The sequence below is a fragment of the Oncorhynchus kisutch genome, unplaced genomic scaffold (genome assembly GCF_002021735.2).
Source record: "Oncorhynchus kisutch isolate 150728-3 unplaced genomic scaffold, Okis_V2 scaffold3999, whole genome shotgun sequence".
In the NCBI taxonomy this organism is placed as follows: domain Eukaryota; kingdom Metazoa; phylum Chordata; class Actinopteri; order Salmoniformes; family Salmonidae; genus Oncorhynchus; species Oncorhynchus kisutch.
This window is the reverse complement of record NW_022265944.1, coordinates 160,318-176,856: the sequence shown is the minus strand read 5'-3', so window position 1 is coordinate 176,856 and position 16,539 is coordinate 160,318. Positions and strand designations below refer to the sequence as shown.

General features: G+C 50.3%; 1 protein-coding gene across 6 annotated transcripts in view; it reads right to left on the bottom strand.

Annotated features, from left to right (window-relative positions):
- Nucleotides 1-1,258: 1,258 nt before the first annotated feature.
- LOC116373004 (ADP-ribosylation factor-like protein 13B) overlaps nt 1,259-16,539 on the bottom strand; it is a 34,074-nt gene continuing 18,793 nt past the window's right edge. For 2 of the 6 annotated variants that reach the window (XM_031821617.1, XM_031821616.1), the window contains exons 2-11: nt 14,165-14,235; nt 13,937-14,042; nt 12,410-12,553; nt 11,421-11,526; nt 8,945-9,147; nt 6,823-6,940; nt 5,583-5,841; nt 3,459-3,527; nt 1,612-2,693; nt 1,259-1,465 (exon numbers count right to left, since the gene is read on the bottom strand). In XM_031821617.1, the coding sequence (XP_031677477.1) occupies nt 2,614-2,693; nt 3,459-3,527; nt 5,583-5,841; nt 6,823-6,940; nt 8,945-9,147; nt 11,421-11,526; nt 12,410-12,553; nt 13,937-14,042; nt 14,165-14,235 (1,156 nt within the window). In that variant the 3' untranslated portion in view covers nt 1,259-1,465; nt 1,612-2,613. Of the gene's footprint in view, nt 1,466-1,611; nt 2,694-3,392; nt 3,528-5,554; nt 5,842-6,822; nt 6,941-8,944; nt 9,148-11,420; nt 11,527-12,409; nt 12,554-13,936; nt 14,043-14,164; nt 14,236-16,539 lie in introns of those variants that run through there. The other 4 variants (XM_031821618.1, XM_031821620.1, XM_031821619.1 and 1 more) reach the window with 4 other exon arrangements.

Here is a 16,539-nt window from a genome sequence, read left to right as displayed (position 1 = left end):
AAAGAATAGGTGTTCTTAATGTTCTGCATACTCAATGTGTTTGTGTATATATACACACGCACACTACATGACCAAAAGTATGTGGACACCTGCTCATCAAACATCTTATTCCAAAACCATGGGCATTAATATGGAGTTGGACCCCCCTTTGCTGCTATAACAGCCTCCACTCTTCTGGGAAGTCATTAATATGGAGTTGGTCCCCTCCTTTGCTGCTATAACAGCCTCCTCTCTTCTGGGAAGTCATTAATATGGAGTTGGACCCCCCTTTGCTGCTATAACAGCCTCCTCTCTTCTGTGAAGGCTTTCCACTAGATGTTGGAACATTGCTGCAGGGGGACTTGCTTCCATTCAGCCACAAGATCATTAGTGAGGTCAGGCACTGATGTTGGGCGATAAGGCCTGGCTCACAGTCGGCGTTCCAATTCATTGTCATGCTGAAACAGGAAAGGGCCTTCCCCAAACTGTTGCCACAAAGTTGGAAGCAATGAATCGTCTAGAATGTCATTGTATGCTGTAGCGTTAAGATTTCCCTTCACTGGAACTAAGGGGCCAAAACCATTATTCCTCCTCCACCAAACTTTACAGTTGGCACTATGCATTGGGACAGGTAGGGTTCTCCTGGCATCTGCCAAACCCAGATTCGTCCTTTGGACTGCCAGTGTGATTCATCCCTCCAGAGAACGTGTTTCCACTGCTCCAGAGTCCAATGGCGGCGAGCTTTACACCACTCCAGCCAACGCTTGGCATCGCGCATGGTGATCTTAGGCTTGTGTGCTGCTGCTCGGCCATGGAAACCCATTTCATGAATCGAGGACAGACGATTTTTACATTCTTCAGCACTCAGCAGTCCCATTCTGTGAGCTTGTGTGGCCTACCACTTCGCGGCTGAGCCGTTGTTGCTCCTAGACGTTTTCCACTTCACAATAACAGCACTTACAGTTGACCCGGGGCAGCTCTAACGGGGCAGAAATCTGACAAACTGACTTGTTGGAAAGGTGGCATCCTATGAAGGTGCCACGTTGAAAGTCACTGAGCTCTTCAGGAAGGTCATTCTACTATCAATGTTTGTCTATGGAGATTGCATGGCTGTGTGCTCGATTTAATACACCTGTCAGCAACGAGTTTTGGTGAAATAGCCGAATCCACTCATTTGAATGGGTGTCCACATACTTATGTGTGTGTGTGTGAGATATATATATATATATATATATGTGTGTGTGATATACACATTCGTACATATAAATACAACTATCCATAAAGTCCATATCAATATGCATTTATTTCTCAGTCTGTGTTTAACATAATGCTGTGTTCTTCAACATGGTCCTATTCATTAGGACACGTCGTACTAAAACGTTTTGCAAACACACAACGGAAACAAGCGTTTTACCATCGGTCACTTTCCCTGTTTGTTGGTTTGGTGCTTAATGAATATGACTCGGTCTCTCTCTCCAGGGCCCACCTAGTCATCCCCACCCAGTCTCTCTCCAGGGCCCACCCAGTCTCTCTCCAGGGCCCACCTAGTCATCCTCCCTCTCTCCAGGGCCCACTCAGTCATCCCCACCCAGTCTCTCTCCAGGGCCCACCCAGTCTCTCTCCAGGGCCCACCTAGTCATCCCCACCCAGTCTCTCTCCAGGGCCCACCCAGTCTCTCTCCAGGGCTCACCCAGTCTCTCTCCAGGGCCCACCCAGTCTCTCTCCAGGGCCCACCTAGTCATCCTCCGTCTGTCTCCAGGGCCCACCTAGTCATCCCCACCCAGTCTCTCTCCAGGGCCCACCCAGTCTCTCTCTCAGGGCCCACCCAGTCTCTCTCTCAGGGCCCACCCAGTCTCTCTCTCAGGGCCCACCCAGTCATCCCCACCCAGTCTCTCTCTCAGGGCCCACCCAGTCATCCACACCCAGTCTCTCTCTCAGGGCCCACCCAGTCTCTCTCTCAGGGCCCACCCAGTCATCCCCACCCAGTCTCTCTCCAGGGCCCACCCAGTCATCCTCCGTCTCTCTCCAGGGCCCACCCAGTCATCCCCACCCAGTCTCTCTCCAGGGCCCACCTAGTCATCCCCACCCAGTCTCTCTCCAGGGCCCACCCAGTCATCCTCCCTCTCTCTCCAGGGCCCACCCAGTCATCCCCACCCAGTCTCTCTCTCCAGGGCCCACCCAGGCACCCTCCCTCTCTCTCCAGGGCCCACCCAGTCACCCTCCCTCTCTCTCCAGGGCCCACCCAGTCACCCTCCCTCTCTCTCCAGGGCCCACCCAGTCACCCTCCCTCTCTCTCCAGGGCCCACCCAGTCATCCTCCCTCTCTCTCCAGGGCCCACCCAGTCACCCTCCCTCTCTCTCCAGGGCCCACCCAGTCTCTCTCCAGGGTTGGACAGTCCGCTCCACCATCGTAGTCCTGTGAGCTCGGGGCCGACGGTGGCGGTAGTTCATTGGTCTTGGGAGCATCATCTCGGCTGGTGGTGGAGTCTGTAGACCTCTACACAGCACGTACTTTGAAAAGAAACCAAAGAAACTGTCATTTTTTTTTGGGGGGGGGGGTTTGAATTAAAGGTGGGGCTTGGGGATGGATAAACCAATCAGGTGAGGAAGGAGGAGCCTGGGTGGAGGGGAGGGGCTAGGATATGACATCATGAGTGTCGCTGTTAGGTTGTTGTTGACGGTTGGCCACGGGAGGGAGGGGCTTGCCGAAGAACTCTGAAAGAGAGTGAGGAGGAGGAATGGAGGAAGAGAGAGGAGGAGGAAGAGGAGGAGGAAGAGGAGACAGGATTAAATTAGCTACATCTATATAAGGCTGGGTACTGGTAGCTGAAATAAAAAAAACACAGCGTATCAGAAATGTGTTCTGACAACTTCCTGTACAATATTTTATCTCGGTCAACTATATACAGCACACACATCAAGATGACCTGAACCACGTAACAGACACCGACTAAAGGGACAGGATACAGGTGGCATGTAGGATGTTCGTAGGATCAACAGAGAGATTTCATCCAACTTCCATCAGACAGAGAAGACAGACTCTTACAATATGTTTTCAGAGGAAATGGGGTCAGTATTTAACATGCTCTGTAGACAGAGAGGAAATGGGGTCAGTGTTTAACATGCTCTGTAGACAGAGAGGAAATGGGGTCAGTGTTTAACATGCTCTGTAGACAGAGAGGAAATGGGGTCAGTGTCTAACATGCTCTGTAGACAGAGAGGAAATGGGGTCAGTGTTTAACATGCTCTATAGACAGAGAGGAAATGGGGTCAGTGTTTAACATGGAATAAGAGACATCATCAGCTGTTAGTGAAAGAGAAGAAACAACAGCATGACATGAACACGCTGCTAGATGAGGAACAGACAGATGGTTAGTTAGTAGTTAGTTAGTGGTTAGTTAGTGGTTAACATACAGCAGTGGAGTGGTGGTGGAGACAGTCAGATGACAGGTCTAGACAGTCACTTTAAAACATCATTACCGGATCGGCTCCTATCGCCAAGAGGCTCCAGCTTGGGAAGCCTAGACATTTTGGGAGTAGCCCATCCCACTAAAACAACAAATACATTATTAGTAGAAGCCCATCCCACTAAAACAACAAATACATTATTAGTAGAAGCCCATCCCACTAAAACAACAAAACACATTATCAGTAGAAGCCCATCCCACTAAAACAACAAATACATTATTAGTAGAAGCCCATCCCACTAAAACAACAAACACATTATCAGTAGAAGCCCATCCCACTAAAACAAAGAAAGTAAAGAAATCAACATGTTGATGAATACTGATTAAACTGTGTTCCAGCCCAGTCATTGGTCTGCCACACCTATGGAAGGATTAAAAGTGTCTCTCTCACCAGGTAGTGGTGGAGGTGTGTCTCTCTCACCAGGTAGTGGTGGAGGTGTGTCTCTCTCACCAGGTAGTGGTGGAGGTGTGTCTCTCTCACCAGGTAGTGGTGGAGGTGTGTCTCTCTCACCAGGTAGTGGTGGAGGTGTGTCTCTCTCACCAGGTAGTGGTGGAGGTGTGTCTCTCTCACCAGGTAGTGGTGGAGGTGTCTCTCTCTCACCAGGTAGTGGTGGAGGTGTCTCTCTCACCAGGTAGTGGTGGAGGTGTCTCTCTCACCAGGTAGTGGTGGAGGTGTCACCAGGTAGTGGTGGAGGTGTCACCAGGTAGTGGTGGAGGTGTCACCAGGTAGTGGTGGAGGTGTGTCTCTCACCAGGTAGTGGTGGAGGTGTGTCTCTCACCAGGTAGTGGTGGAGGTGTGTCTCTCACCAGGTAGTGGTGGAGGTGTGTCTCTCACCAGGTAGTGGTGGAGGTGTGTCTCTCACCAGGTAGTGGTGGAGGTGTGTCTCTCACCAGGTAGTGGTGGAGGTGTGTCTCTCACCAGGTAGTGGTGGAGGTGTGTCTCTCACCAGGTAGTGGTGGAGGTGTGTCTCTCACCAGGTAGTGGTGGGAGGTGTGTCTCTCACCAGGTAGTGGTGGAGGCGTTGGTGTCTCTCACCAGGTAGTGGTGAGGTGTGTCTCTCACCAGGTTAGTGGTGGAGGTGTGTCTCTCACCAGGTAGTGGTGAGTGTGTCTCTCACCAGGTAGTGGTGGAGGTGTGTCTCTCCCAGGTAGTGGTGGAGGTGTGTCTCTCTCCAGGTAGTGGTGGAGGTGTGTTCTCTCTCCAGGTAGTGGTGGAGGTGTGTCTCTCTACCAGGTAGTTGGTGGAGGTGTGTCTCTCTCACCAGGTAGTGGGTGGAGGTGTGTCCTCTCTCACCAGGTAGTGGTGGAGGTGTGTCTCTCTCACCAGGTAGTGGTGGAGGTGTGTCTCTCTCCCAGGTAGTGGTGGAGGTGTGTCTCTCTCCAGGTAGTGGTGGAGGTGTGTCTCTCTCACCAGGTAGTGGTGGAGGTGTGTCTCTCACACCAGGTAGTGGTGGAGGTGTGTCTCTCACCAGGTAGTGGTGGAGGTGTGTCTCTCACCAGGTAGTGGTGGAGGTGTGTCTCTCACCAGGTAGTGGTGGAGGTGTGTCTCTCACCAGGTAGTGGTGGAGGTGTGTCTCTCACCAGGTAGTGGTGGAGGTGTGTCTCTCACCAGGTAGTGGTGGAGGTGTGTCTCTCACCAGGTAGTGGTGGAGGTGTGTCTCTCACCAGGTAGTGGTGGAGGTGTGTCTCTCACCAGGTAGTGGTGGAGGTGTGTCTCACCAGGTAGTGGTGGAGGTGTGTCTCTCACCAGGTAGTGGTGGAGGTGTCTCTCTCTCACCAGGTAGTGGTGGAGGTGTGTCTCTCACCAGGTAGTGGTGGAGGTGTGTCTCTCACCAGGTAGTGGTGGAGGTGTGTCTCTCACCAGGTAGTGGTGGAGGTGTGTCTCACCAGGTAGTGGTGGAGGTGTGTCTCTCACCAGGTAGTGGTGGAGGTGTGTCTCTCACCAGGTAGTGGTGGAGGTGTGTCTCTCACCAGGTAGTGGTGGAGGTGTGTCTCTCACCAGGTAGTGGTGGAGGTGTGTCTCTCACCAGGTAGTGGTGGAGGTGTGTCTCACCAGGTAGTGGTGGAGGTGTGTCTCTCACCAGGTAGTGGTGGAGGTGTGTCTCTCACCAGGTAGTGGTGGAGGTGTGTCTCTCACCAGGTAGTGGTGGAGGTATGGGGCTCTCGGGGGCTGCTGTCTCCTCCGTCCTCAGAGGGTCCACTCTGTGTTTCCTCTTCAGTCTCAGTTTACTCGTCTTCTTCTTCGTCCGCTCCACTGAGGCTGCACCGCTCTCTGGAGTCTGTCTCTCGCTGTCCTCTTCCTCCTCCTCCTCCTCCTCTTCCTGCCCTCCTTTTCTAGAATCGTTGGCACCACCCACCTGCCCTCCTGTCGGTCTCTTCTTCAGCTTGTCTTCATTCTGCATGGATGGAACACGCATTAACACAGCTGGAACCCCCGATGGCATTAATACAGCTGGACCCCCCCCCCCCCCCCAAATGGCATGAACACAGCTGGACCCCCCCATGGCATTAACACAGCTGGACCCCCCCCATGGCATTAATACAGCTGGAACCCACACATGGCATTAACACAGATGGAACCCCCCATGGCATTAATACAGCTGGAACCCCCCCATTGCATTAATACAGCTGGAACCCCCCCATGGCATTAATACAGCTGGAGCCCCATGGCATTAATACAGCTGGACCCCCCCCCCCCCCATGGCATTAATACAGATGGAACCCCCCATGGCATTAATACAGATGGAGCCCCATGGCATTAATACAGCTGGAACCCCCCCCCCCCATGGCATTAATACAGATGGAACCCCCCCATGGCATTAATACAGCTGGAGCCCCATGGCATTAATACAGCTGGAACCCCCCCCCCCCCCCCCCCCATGGCATTAATACAGATGGAACCCCCCCCATGGCATTAATACAGATGGAACCCCCCCCCCCATGGCATTAATACAGATGGAACCCCCTCCCCCATGGCATTAATACAGATGGAACCCCCCCATGGCATTCATACAGATGGAACCCCCCCATGGCATTCATACAGATGGGCACCGATGGCATTAATACAGATGGAACCCCCCCCCATGGCATTAATACAGATGGAACCCCCCCCATGGCATTAATACAGATGGAACCCCCCCATGGCATTAATACAGATGGACTCCCCCCATGGCATTAATACAGATGGAATCCCCCCATGGCATTAATACAGATGGAATCCCCCAACCCATTGACCTTGCGGCTCAAATGGCACCCTATTCCCTAAAGGGGACACTACAACGAACACATAGGGCTCTGGTCAAAACCAGTGCACTACTAGAGTGCCATTTCAAGCAAATCAACAAAGTTGATGCTGATTGGCCCAGTGTATTCCACACCTCATTGATGACGTTGCCGATTGGCTGGAAGGGGCTGTGTACGGCGGCGGCGTCGGTCTCCTCCTCCTCATGCAGTGTCCGACCCTCCCTCTCCGCCTCCTCTTTCTCCTGACGGTCTCTGGGATCAGGGGAACAAAAGGACTTTTGTATTTACCTCAAATGTTAACTAGGCAGGTCAGTTAATAACTCATTCTTATTTACAACGACGGCCTAAAATTCAGCTGGTTAATGTTCCCTTCACTAAGGTGTGATATCTCTCCTAACCAGCTGGTTAATGTCACTAAGGTGTGATATCTCTCCTAACCAGCTGGTTAATGTCACTAAGGTGTGATATCTCTCCTAACCAGCTGGTTAATGTCACTAAGGTGTGATATCTCTCCTAACCAGCTGGTTAATGTCACAAAGGTGTGATATCTCTCCTAACCAGCTGGTTAATGTCACTAAGGTGTGATATCTCTCCTAACCAGCTGGTTAATGTCACTAAGGTGTGATATCTCTCCTAACCAGCTGGTTAATGTTCCCTTCACTAAGGTGTGATATCTCTCCTAACCAGCTGGTTAATGTCACTAAGGTGTGATATCTCTCCTAACCAGCTGGTTAATGTCACTAAGGTGTGATATCTCTCCTAACCAGCTGGTTAATGTCACTAAGGTGTGATATCTCTCCTAACCAGCTGGTTAATGTCACTAAGGTGTGATATCTCTCCTAACCAGCTGGTTAATGTCACTAAGGTGTGATATCTCTCCTAACCAGCTGGTTAATGTTCCCTTCACTAAGGTGTGATATCTCTCCTAACCAGCTGGTTAATGTTCCCTTCACTAAGGTGTGATATCTCTCCTAACCAGCTGGTTAATGTCACTAAGGTGTGATATCTCTCCTAACCAGCTGGTTAATGTCACTAAGGTGTGATATCTCTCCTAACCAGCTGGTTAATGTCACTAAGGTGTGATATCTCTCCTAACCAGCTGGTTAATGTTCCCTTCACTAAGGTGTGATATCTCTCCTAATGTCTACTGTATTGTCGCTGTTTCTTAACCGCCATTTTAAACATGTACATGATACTGCAACACAGTCTCTCCTCCTCCTCCTCACCTCCTCCTCCTCCTCCCGTATCCTCCGTACTCTCTCCTGTCTCCCTCTCTTCTCCTGTTCCTCCTGTTCCTCCTGAGCCCTCTGTTCGGCCGTGTCCTTAGTACTCTCTCCACCCCATCCTCACCTCTCCTCCCGTATCCTTCGTACTCTCTCCTCCTTCTCCTTCTCTCCTCTCTCCTCCTCCTCTCCCCTCTCTCCTCCTCTCTCTCCCCCTCCTCCTCCTCCTCACCTCTCCTCCTCCTCTCCTCTCCTCCTCCTCTCCTCTCCTCTCCTCCCGTATCCTTCGTTCTCTCCCCCTCCTCCTCACCTCCTCTCTCCTCCTCCTCACCCTCTCCTCACCTCTCTCCTCTCCTCACCTCTCCTCCAGTATCCTCCGTACTCTCTCCTGTCTCTCTCCTCCTCCTCCTCTCCCTCTCCCCCTCCTCCTCCTCACCTCACCTCACCCTCTCCTCACCTCTCTCTTCCTCCTCTCCTCCTCCTCACCTCTCCTCCAGTATCCTCCGTACTCTCTCCTGTCTCTCTTTCTTCTTCTCCTCCTCCTCACCTCTCCTCCTCTCTCCCACTCCTCACCTCCTCACCTCTCCTCCGTACTCTCTCCTGTCTCTCTTCTCCTGTTCCTCCTGAGCCCTCTGTTCGGCCGTGTCCTTCGTACTCTCTCCTCCACATCCTCACCTCTCCTCCCATATCCTTCGTACTCTCTCCTCCTCCTCCTAAATCCTCCTCCTCTCCTCCTCCTCACCTCTCCTCCAGTATCCTCCGTACTCTCTCCTGTCTCTCTTTCTTCTTCTCCTCCTCTCTTCTCCTCACCTCTCCTCCTCTCTCCCACTCCTCACCTCCTCCGTACTCTCTCCTGTCTCTCTTCTCCTGTTCCTCCTGAGCCCTCTGTTCGGCCGTGTCCTTCGTACTCTCTCCTCCACATCCTCACCTCTCCTCCCATATCCTTCGTACTCTCTCCTCCTCCTCCTAAATCCTCCTCCTCTCCTGTCCTCTCTCCTCCTCACCTCTCCTCCTCCTAAATCCTCCTCCTCACCTCTCCTCCCGTATCCTCCGTACTCTCTCCTGTCTCTCTCTCTTCTCCTGTTCCTCCTGAGCCCTCTGTTCGGCCGTGTCCTTCCGGACGCGTTCAGAGATGGCTTCGTAGTCTTTAGCGATGTTGTTCAGCAGCCAGTTGAGTCCGTTCCTGATGGACTTGTCCCCCTTCTTACCGTAGCCCAGAACAGCAGAACACGGCTCCTGACAACACACAGGAAGTCAGACGGGTAGAGAGACAGAGAGGATTTACAGGTCACACAACATTTGATTTCTTAACTCATGTATTTTATAGACAGCTATTCTCCCAAGAGAGAGAACAATAAGGGAGGGGGTCATTGTTGAAACCAGGAGGAACTCTTTGCTAATAGAATCTATGAAGAACACACAATCCTTACCAGCTGCAATAATGTACAGCCTCATAGCCACAGTATAACAAGGTACAGTCTCATAGCCACAGTATAACAAGGTACAGTCTCATAGCCACAGTACTGCAGTATAACAAGGTACAGTCTCATAGCCATAGTACTGCAGTATAACAAGGTACAGTCTCATAGCCACAGTACTGCAGTATAACAAGGTACAGTCTCATAGCCACAGTACTGCAGTATAACAAGGTACAGTCTCATAGCCACAGTATAACAAGGTACAGTCTCATAGCCACAATACTGCAGTATAACAAGGTACAGTCTCATAGCCACAGTACTGCAGTATAACAAGGTACAGTCTCATAGCCACAGTACTGCAGTATAACAAGGTACAGTCTCATAGCCATAGTACTGCAGTATAACAAGGTACAGTCTCATAGCCACAGTACTGCAGTATAACAAGGTACAGTCTCATAGCCACAGTATAACAAGGTACAGTCTCATAGCCACAGTACTGCAGTATAACAAGGTACAGTCTCATAGCCACAGTACTGCAGTATAACAAGGTACAGTCTCATAGCCACAGTATAACAAGGTACAGTCTCATAGCCACAGTACTGCAGTATAACAAGGTACAGTCTCATAGCCACAGTATAACAAGGTACAGTCTCATAGCCACAGTACTGCAGTATAACAAGGTACAGTCTCATAGCCACAGTATAACAAGGTACAGTCTCATAGCCACAGTACTGCAGTATAACAAGGTACAGTCTCATAGCCACAGTATAACAAGGTACAGTCTCATAGCCACAGTACTGCAGAATAACAAGGTACAGTCTCATAGCCACAGTACTGCAGTATAACAAGGTACAGTCTCATAGCCACAGTATAACAAGGTACAGTCTCATAGCCACAGTATAACAAGGTACAGTCTCATAGCCACAGTACTGCAGTATAACAAGGTACAGTCTCATAGCCACAGTACCACAGTATAACAAGGTACAGTCTCATAGCCACAGTATAACAAGGTACAGTCTCATAGCCACAGTACTGCAGTATAACAAGGTACAGTCTCATAACCACAGTACTGCAGTATAACAAGGTACAGTCTCATAGCCACAGTATAACAAGGTACAGTCTCATAGCCACAGTACTGCAGTATAACAAGGTACAGTCTCATAGCCACAGTATAACAAGGTACAGTCTCATAGCCACAGTACTGCAGTATAACAAGGTACAGTCTCATAGCCACAGTATAACAAGGTACAGTCTCATAGCCACAGTACTGCAGTATAACAAGGTACAGTCTCATAGCCACAGTATAACAAGGTACAGTCTCATAGCCACAGTACTGCAGTATAACAAGGTACAGTCTCATAGCCACAGTACTGCAGTATAACAAGGTACAGTCTCATAGCCACAGTACTGCAGTATAACAAGGTACAGTCTCATAGCACAGTACTGCAGTATAACTAGGTACAGTCTCATAGCCACAGTACTGCAGTATAACAAGGTACAGTCTCATAGCCACAGTATAACAAGGTACAGTCTCATAGCCATAGTACTGCAGTATAACAAGGTACAGTCTCATAGCCACAGTACTGCAGTATAACAAGGTACAGTCTCATAGCCACAGTATAACAAGGTACAGTCTCATAGCCACAGTATAACAAGGTACAGTCTCATAGCCACAGTACTGCAGTATAACAAGGTACAGTCTCATAGCCACAGTACTGCAGTATAACAAGGTACAGTCTCATAGCCACAGTACTGCAGTATAACAAGGTACAGTCTCATAGCCACAGTACTGCAGTATAACAAGGTACAGTCTCATAGCCACAGTATAACAAGGTACAGTCTCATAGCCACAGTACTGCAGTATAACAAGGCACAGTCTCATAGCCATAGTACTGCAGTATAACAAGGTACAGTCTCATAGCCACAGTACTGCAGTATAACAAGGTACAGTCTCATAGCCACAGTACTGCAGTATAACAAGGTACAGTCTCATAGCCACAGTACTGCAGTATAACTAGGTACAGTCTCATAGCCACAGTACTGCAGTTACTGCAGGTGAAGTATTGAAAGATAAACCACAGCATCACTCACGATCTGACAGAGACACTTGTTCTCGTTCACTAGCTTCTCCAATGACAGGTTCTCAATGATGTCTGCCTCAGCCAATGCCCCGTCCCGATCCTGCTTGTTAGCCAATCTGTGGAGCCGACAGGGATATGTCAGAAACAGGTGTCAGACAGCAGGTGGTGGGGTGATGTGTCTGTCTGTCTGTCTGTCTGTCTGTCTGTCTGTCTGTGTGTGTGTTGGTTCTTCTAAAACAAGGGACATTTTGCGTGTGATCTACAATCTCAGAAAGCCCACTACAAGGATAGTAGAACAAGGGAAATTCTACGTGTGTGTGTGTGTGTGTGTGTGTGTGTGTGTGTGTGTGTCTGTCTGTGTGATCTACAATCTCAGAAAGCCCACTACAAGGATAGTAGAACAAGGGAAATTCTCCCTCGTCCCAATGAGGACAGAGGCTATTTTAAGCTTAGAGATTCAGGGTTACAATTAGGCTTAGAATTAGGGTACGAGGTTAGTGGTTCCGGTAAGGGGAAATATATTTTTTTTATAGAAATGAAGTTGAGTTCTCCAGGAGGATGAGGATGTGTGTGTGTGTGTGTGTGTGTGTGTGTGTGTGTGTGTGTGTGTGTGTGTGTGTGTGTGTGTGTGTGTGTGTGTGTGTGACAGAAACATATGGTGTGGGAGGAGGACACTTCATGCTCTAATGCAGCCAGTCAGGGAAGTGGAAATATAGTTGGATTCCTGCTAACATGGATTCCCTTTTCTCAATATGTTGGGCAGAATATAATACGCTACTTTAAAAAGAGACTTAGAGCTCAGACAGAGTGACTCACACTAGGCCAGGTTTAGAGCTCAGACAGAGTGACTCACACTAGGCCAGGTTTAGAGCTCAGACAGAGTAACTTACACTAGGCCAGGTTTAGAGCTCAGACAGAGAGACTCACACTAGGCCAGGTTTAGAGCTCAGACAGTAACTCACACTAGGCCAGGTTTAGAGCTCAGACAGAGTGACTCACACTAGGACAGGTTTCCCAGAGATGCGAGGGTGTCGGAGGACCTCAGCCATGGTGTCCCTGGTCTCCTGGATCCTCTGAACATCACTGGAGTCCACCACGAACACCACCCCGTACGACTCGCTGTAGTAGTTCTTCCAGATGCCCCTGATCACACATTTAGCAGACTCTTATCCAGAGCCACCACAGGAAGTACATTCAACTATACGTTTAGTAGGGGGGGGGGGGGAATATCACAGCCACCACAGGAAGTACATTCGACTATACATTTAGTAGGGGGGGGGGGGGGGACCACATATCACAGCCACCACAGGAAGTACATTCAACTATACGTTTAGTAGGGGGGGGCACATATCACAGCCACCACAGGAAGTACATTCAACTATACATTTAGTAGGGGGGGGGACCACATATCACAGCCACCACAGGAAGTACATTCAACTATACGTTTAGTAGGGGGGGGGCACATATCACAGCCACCACAGGAAGTACATTCAACTATACATTTAGTAGGGGGGGGGGGGGGGGGGGACCACATATCACAGCCACCACAGGAAGTACATTCAACTATACATTTAGTAGGGGGGGGGGGGGGGACCACATATCACAGCCACCACAGGAAGTACATTCAACTATACATTTAGTAGGGGGGGGGGGGGGGGGGGGGGGCACATATCACAGCCACCACAGGAAGTACATTCAACTACACATTTAGTAGGGGGGGGGGGGACCACATATCACAGCCACCACAGGAAGTACATTCAACTATACATTTAGTGGGGGGGGGGGGACCACATATCACAGCCACCACAGGAAGTACATTCAACTATACATTTAGTAGGGGGGGGGGGGGGGGCACATATCACAGCCACCGCAGGAAGTACATTCAACTATACATTTAGTAGGGGGGGGGGGGGGGGGCACATATCACAGCCACCACAGGAAGTACATTCAACTATACATTTAGTAGGGGGGGGACCACATATCACAGCCACCACAGGAAGTACATTCAACTATACGTTTAGTAGGGGGGGACCACATATCACAGCCACCACAGGAAGTACATTCAACTATACATTTAGTAGGGGGGGGGACCACATATCACAGCCACCACAGGAAGTACATTCAACTATACGTTTAGTAGGGGGGGGGGGGGGGGGGGGGGGGGGGACCACATATCACAGCCACCACAGGAAGTACATTCAACTATACGTTTAGTAGGGGGGGGGCACATATCACAGCCACCACAGGAAGTACATTCAACTATACATTTAGTGGGGGGGGGGGACAACATATCACAGCCACCACAGGAAGTACATTCAACTATACGTTTAGTAGGGGGGGGGGGGGGGGACAACATATCACAGCCACCACAGGAAGTACATTCAACTATACGTTTAGTAGGGGGGGGGGGGGGGAGACCACATATCACAGCCACTGCAAGTAGACCTTTGTTTAAAATAGTCCTATCAGCAGAGTCAGGGCAGAAAGTGCAGGTGTGAGTGTCAGAAAGACAACAAGTATAAAGACCTGATCCTCTTCCCTCCGCCCAGGTCAAAGATGGTGACCTCAAACTTCCCCTGCTTCAGATCCACCTTGGAGAACCCTACCGTAGGGGCCACGTCCTCTGGGCTCTCTGTGATGGAACACAACACACACACACACTCAGCGACGAAGAGAACGAGCCCCCCCCAAAAAAAACATCTTATAATCGAGTAGAATAGAAGTGAGTGATTCAAGTCAAGACGACCCACTCACCTCCCTGGATCCCGCGTACTGTAGCAGTCTTCCCAGCGTTGTCAAGTCCAACCATCACCAGTGTTATTTTCCTAAAAACACCACAGAGAAGATGGATTACTAGAGAGATGACACAGAGACTCAAATGGAGGTGTGGTAGGAGAAGGACATGCAGGAAAAATGATAGGGCAATATACACATGGGGGGGTTAGTCTACAACATGTCATGTGACTCATGACATGACCCTTCCATAAAGGATAGAGAGCAAGACACATTGCCTTCTATTCGGGGCGGCAGGTAGCCTAGTGGTTAGAGTGTAGGGGAGGCAGGTAGTCTAGTGGTTAGAGTGTAGAGGAGGCAGGTAGTCTAGTGGTTAGAGTGTAGAGGAGGCAGGTAGTCTAGTGGTTAGAGTGTAGAGGAGGCAGGTAGTCTAGTGGTTAGAGTGTAGAGGAGGCAGGTAGTCTAGTGGTTAGAGTGTAGGGGAGGCAGGTAGTCTAGTGGTTAGAGTGTAGAGGAGGCAGGGTAGCCTAGTGGTTAGAGTGTAGAGGAGGCAGGTAGCCTAGTGGTTAGAGTGTAGGGGAGGCAGGTAGTCTAGTGGTTAGAGTGTAGAGGAGGCAGGGTAGCCTAGTGGTTAGAGTGTAGAGGAGGCAGGTAGCCTAGTGGTTAGAGTGTAGAGGAGGCAGGTAGCCTAGTGGTTAGAGTGTAGGGACGGCAGGTAGCCTAGTGGTTAGAGTGTAGGGACGGCAGGTAGCCTAGTGGTTAGAGTGTAGGGACGGCAGGTAGCCTAGTGGTTAGAGTGTTGGGGCGGCAGGTAGCCAAGTGGTTAGAGTGTAGGGACGGCAGGTAGCCTAGTGGTTAGAGTGTAGGGACGGCAGGTAGCCTAATGGTTAGAGTGTAGGGATGGCAGGTAGCCTAGTGGTCAGAGTGTAAGGACGGCAGGTAGCCTAGTGGTTAGAGTGTTGGGGCGGCAGGTAGCCAAGTGGTTAGAGTGTAGGGGTGGCAGGTAGCCTAGTGGTTAGAGTGTAGAGGAGGCAGGTAGCCTAGTGGTTAGAGTGTAGGGGCGGCAGGTAGCCTAGTGGTTAGAGTGTAGAGGAGGCAGGTAGCCTAGTGGTTAGAGTGTAGAGGCGGTAGGGTAGCCTAGTGGTTAGAGTATAGAGGCGGCAGGTAGCCTAGTGGTTAGAGTGTAGAGGAGGCAGGTAGCCTAGTGGTTAGAGTGTAGAGGAGGCAGGTAGCCTAGTGGTTAGAGTGTAGAGGAGGCAGGTAGTCTAGTGGTTAGAGTGTAGAGGAGGCAGGTAGCCTAGTGGTTAGAGTGTAGGGGCGGCAGGTAGCCTAGTGGTTAGAGTGTAGAGGAGGCAGGTAGCCTAGTGGTTAGAGTGTAGAGGAGGCAGGTAGCCTAGTGGTTAGAGTGTAGAGGAGGCAGGTAGCCTAGTGGTTAGAGTGTAGAGGAGGCAGGTAGCCTAGTGGTTAGAGTGTAGAGGAGGCAGGTAGCCTAGTGGTTAGAGTGTAGAGGAGGCAGGTAGCCTAGTGGTTAGAGTGTAGAGGAGGCAGGTAACCTAGTGGTTAGAGTGTAGAGGAGGCAGGTAGCCTAGTGGTTAGAGTGTAGAGGAGGCAGGTAGCCTAGTGGTTAGAGTGTAGAGGAGGCAGGTAGCCTAGTGGTTAGAGTGTAGAGGAGGCAGGTAGCCTAGTGGTTAGAGTGTAGAGGAGGCAGGTAGCCTAGTGGTTAGAGTGTAGAGGAGGCAGGTAGCCTAGTGGTTAGAGTGTAGAGGAGGCAGGTAGCCTAGTGGTTAGAGTGTAGAGGAGGCAGGTAGCCTAGTGGTTAGAGTGTAGAGGAGGCAGGTAGCCTAGTGGTTAGAGTGTAGAGGAGGCAGGTAGCCTAGTGGTTAGAGTGTAGAGGAGGCAGGTAGCCTAGTGGTTAGAGCATTGGACTAGTAACCGAAAGGTTGTAAGATCAAATCCCCCAAGCTGACAAGGTAAACTTCTGTCGTTCTGCCCCTGAACAAGGCAGTTCCTAGACTGTTCCCAGGGCCGTCATTGAAAATAAGAATTTGTTCTTAACTGACTTGCCTAGTTAAATAAAGGTTGAATAAATAATGACTTTATAGCTTGAGCCACTTCCAAAGAAAGCATTGAACATTCAACGCCAGTCTCCACACAGAAACGATGAATAATCTGATATTAGCCTAACGCATCAGAGCTCAGACAGAGTGACTCACACTAGGACAGGTTTAGAGCTCAGACAGAGTGACTCCCACCCTCACCTCACCCTGTCCTTCAGATGTTACTGGTTAAGGTGGTAACTGTAAGAGGGGCTTAGCCAGCAGCCCAGGTCACTAATACCCCCCACCCCACCTTAGGGCTGCCCAGGGATAACACCACAGGGACATGACCACAGATTG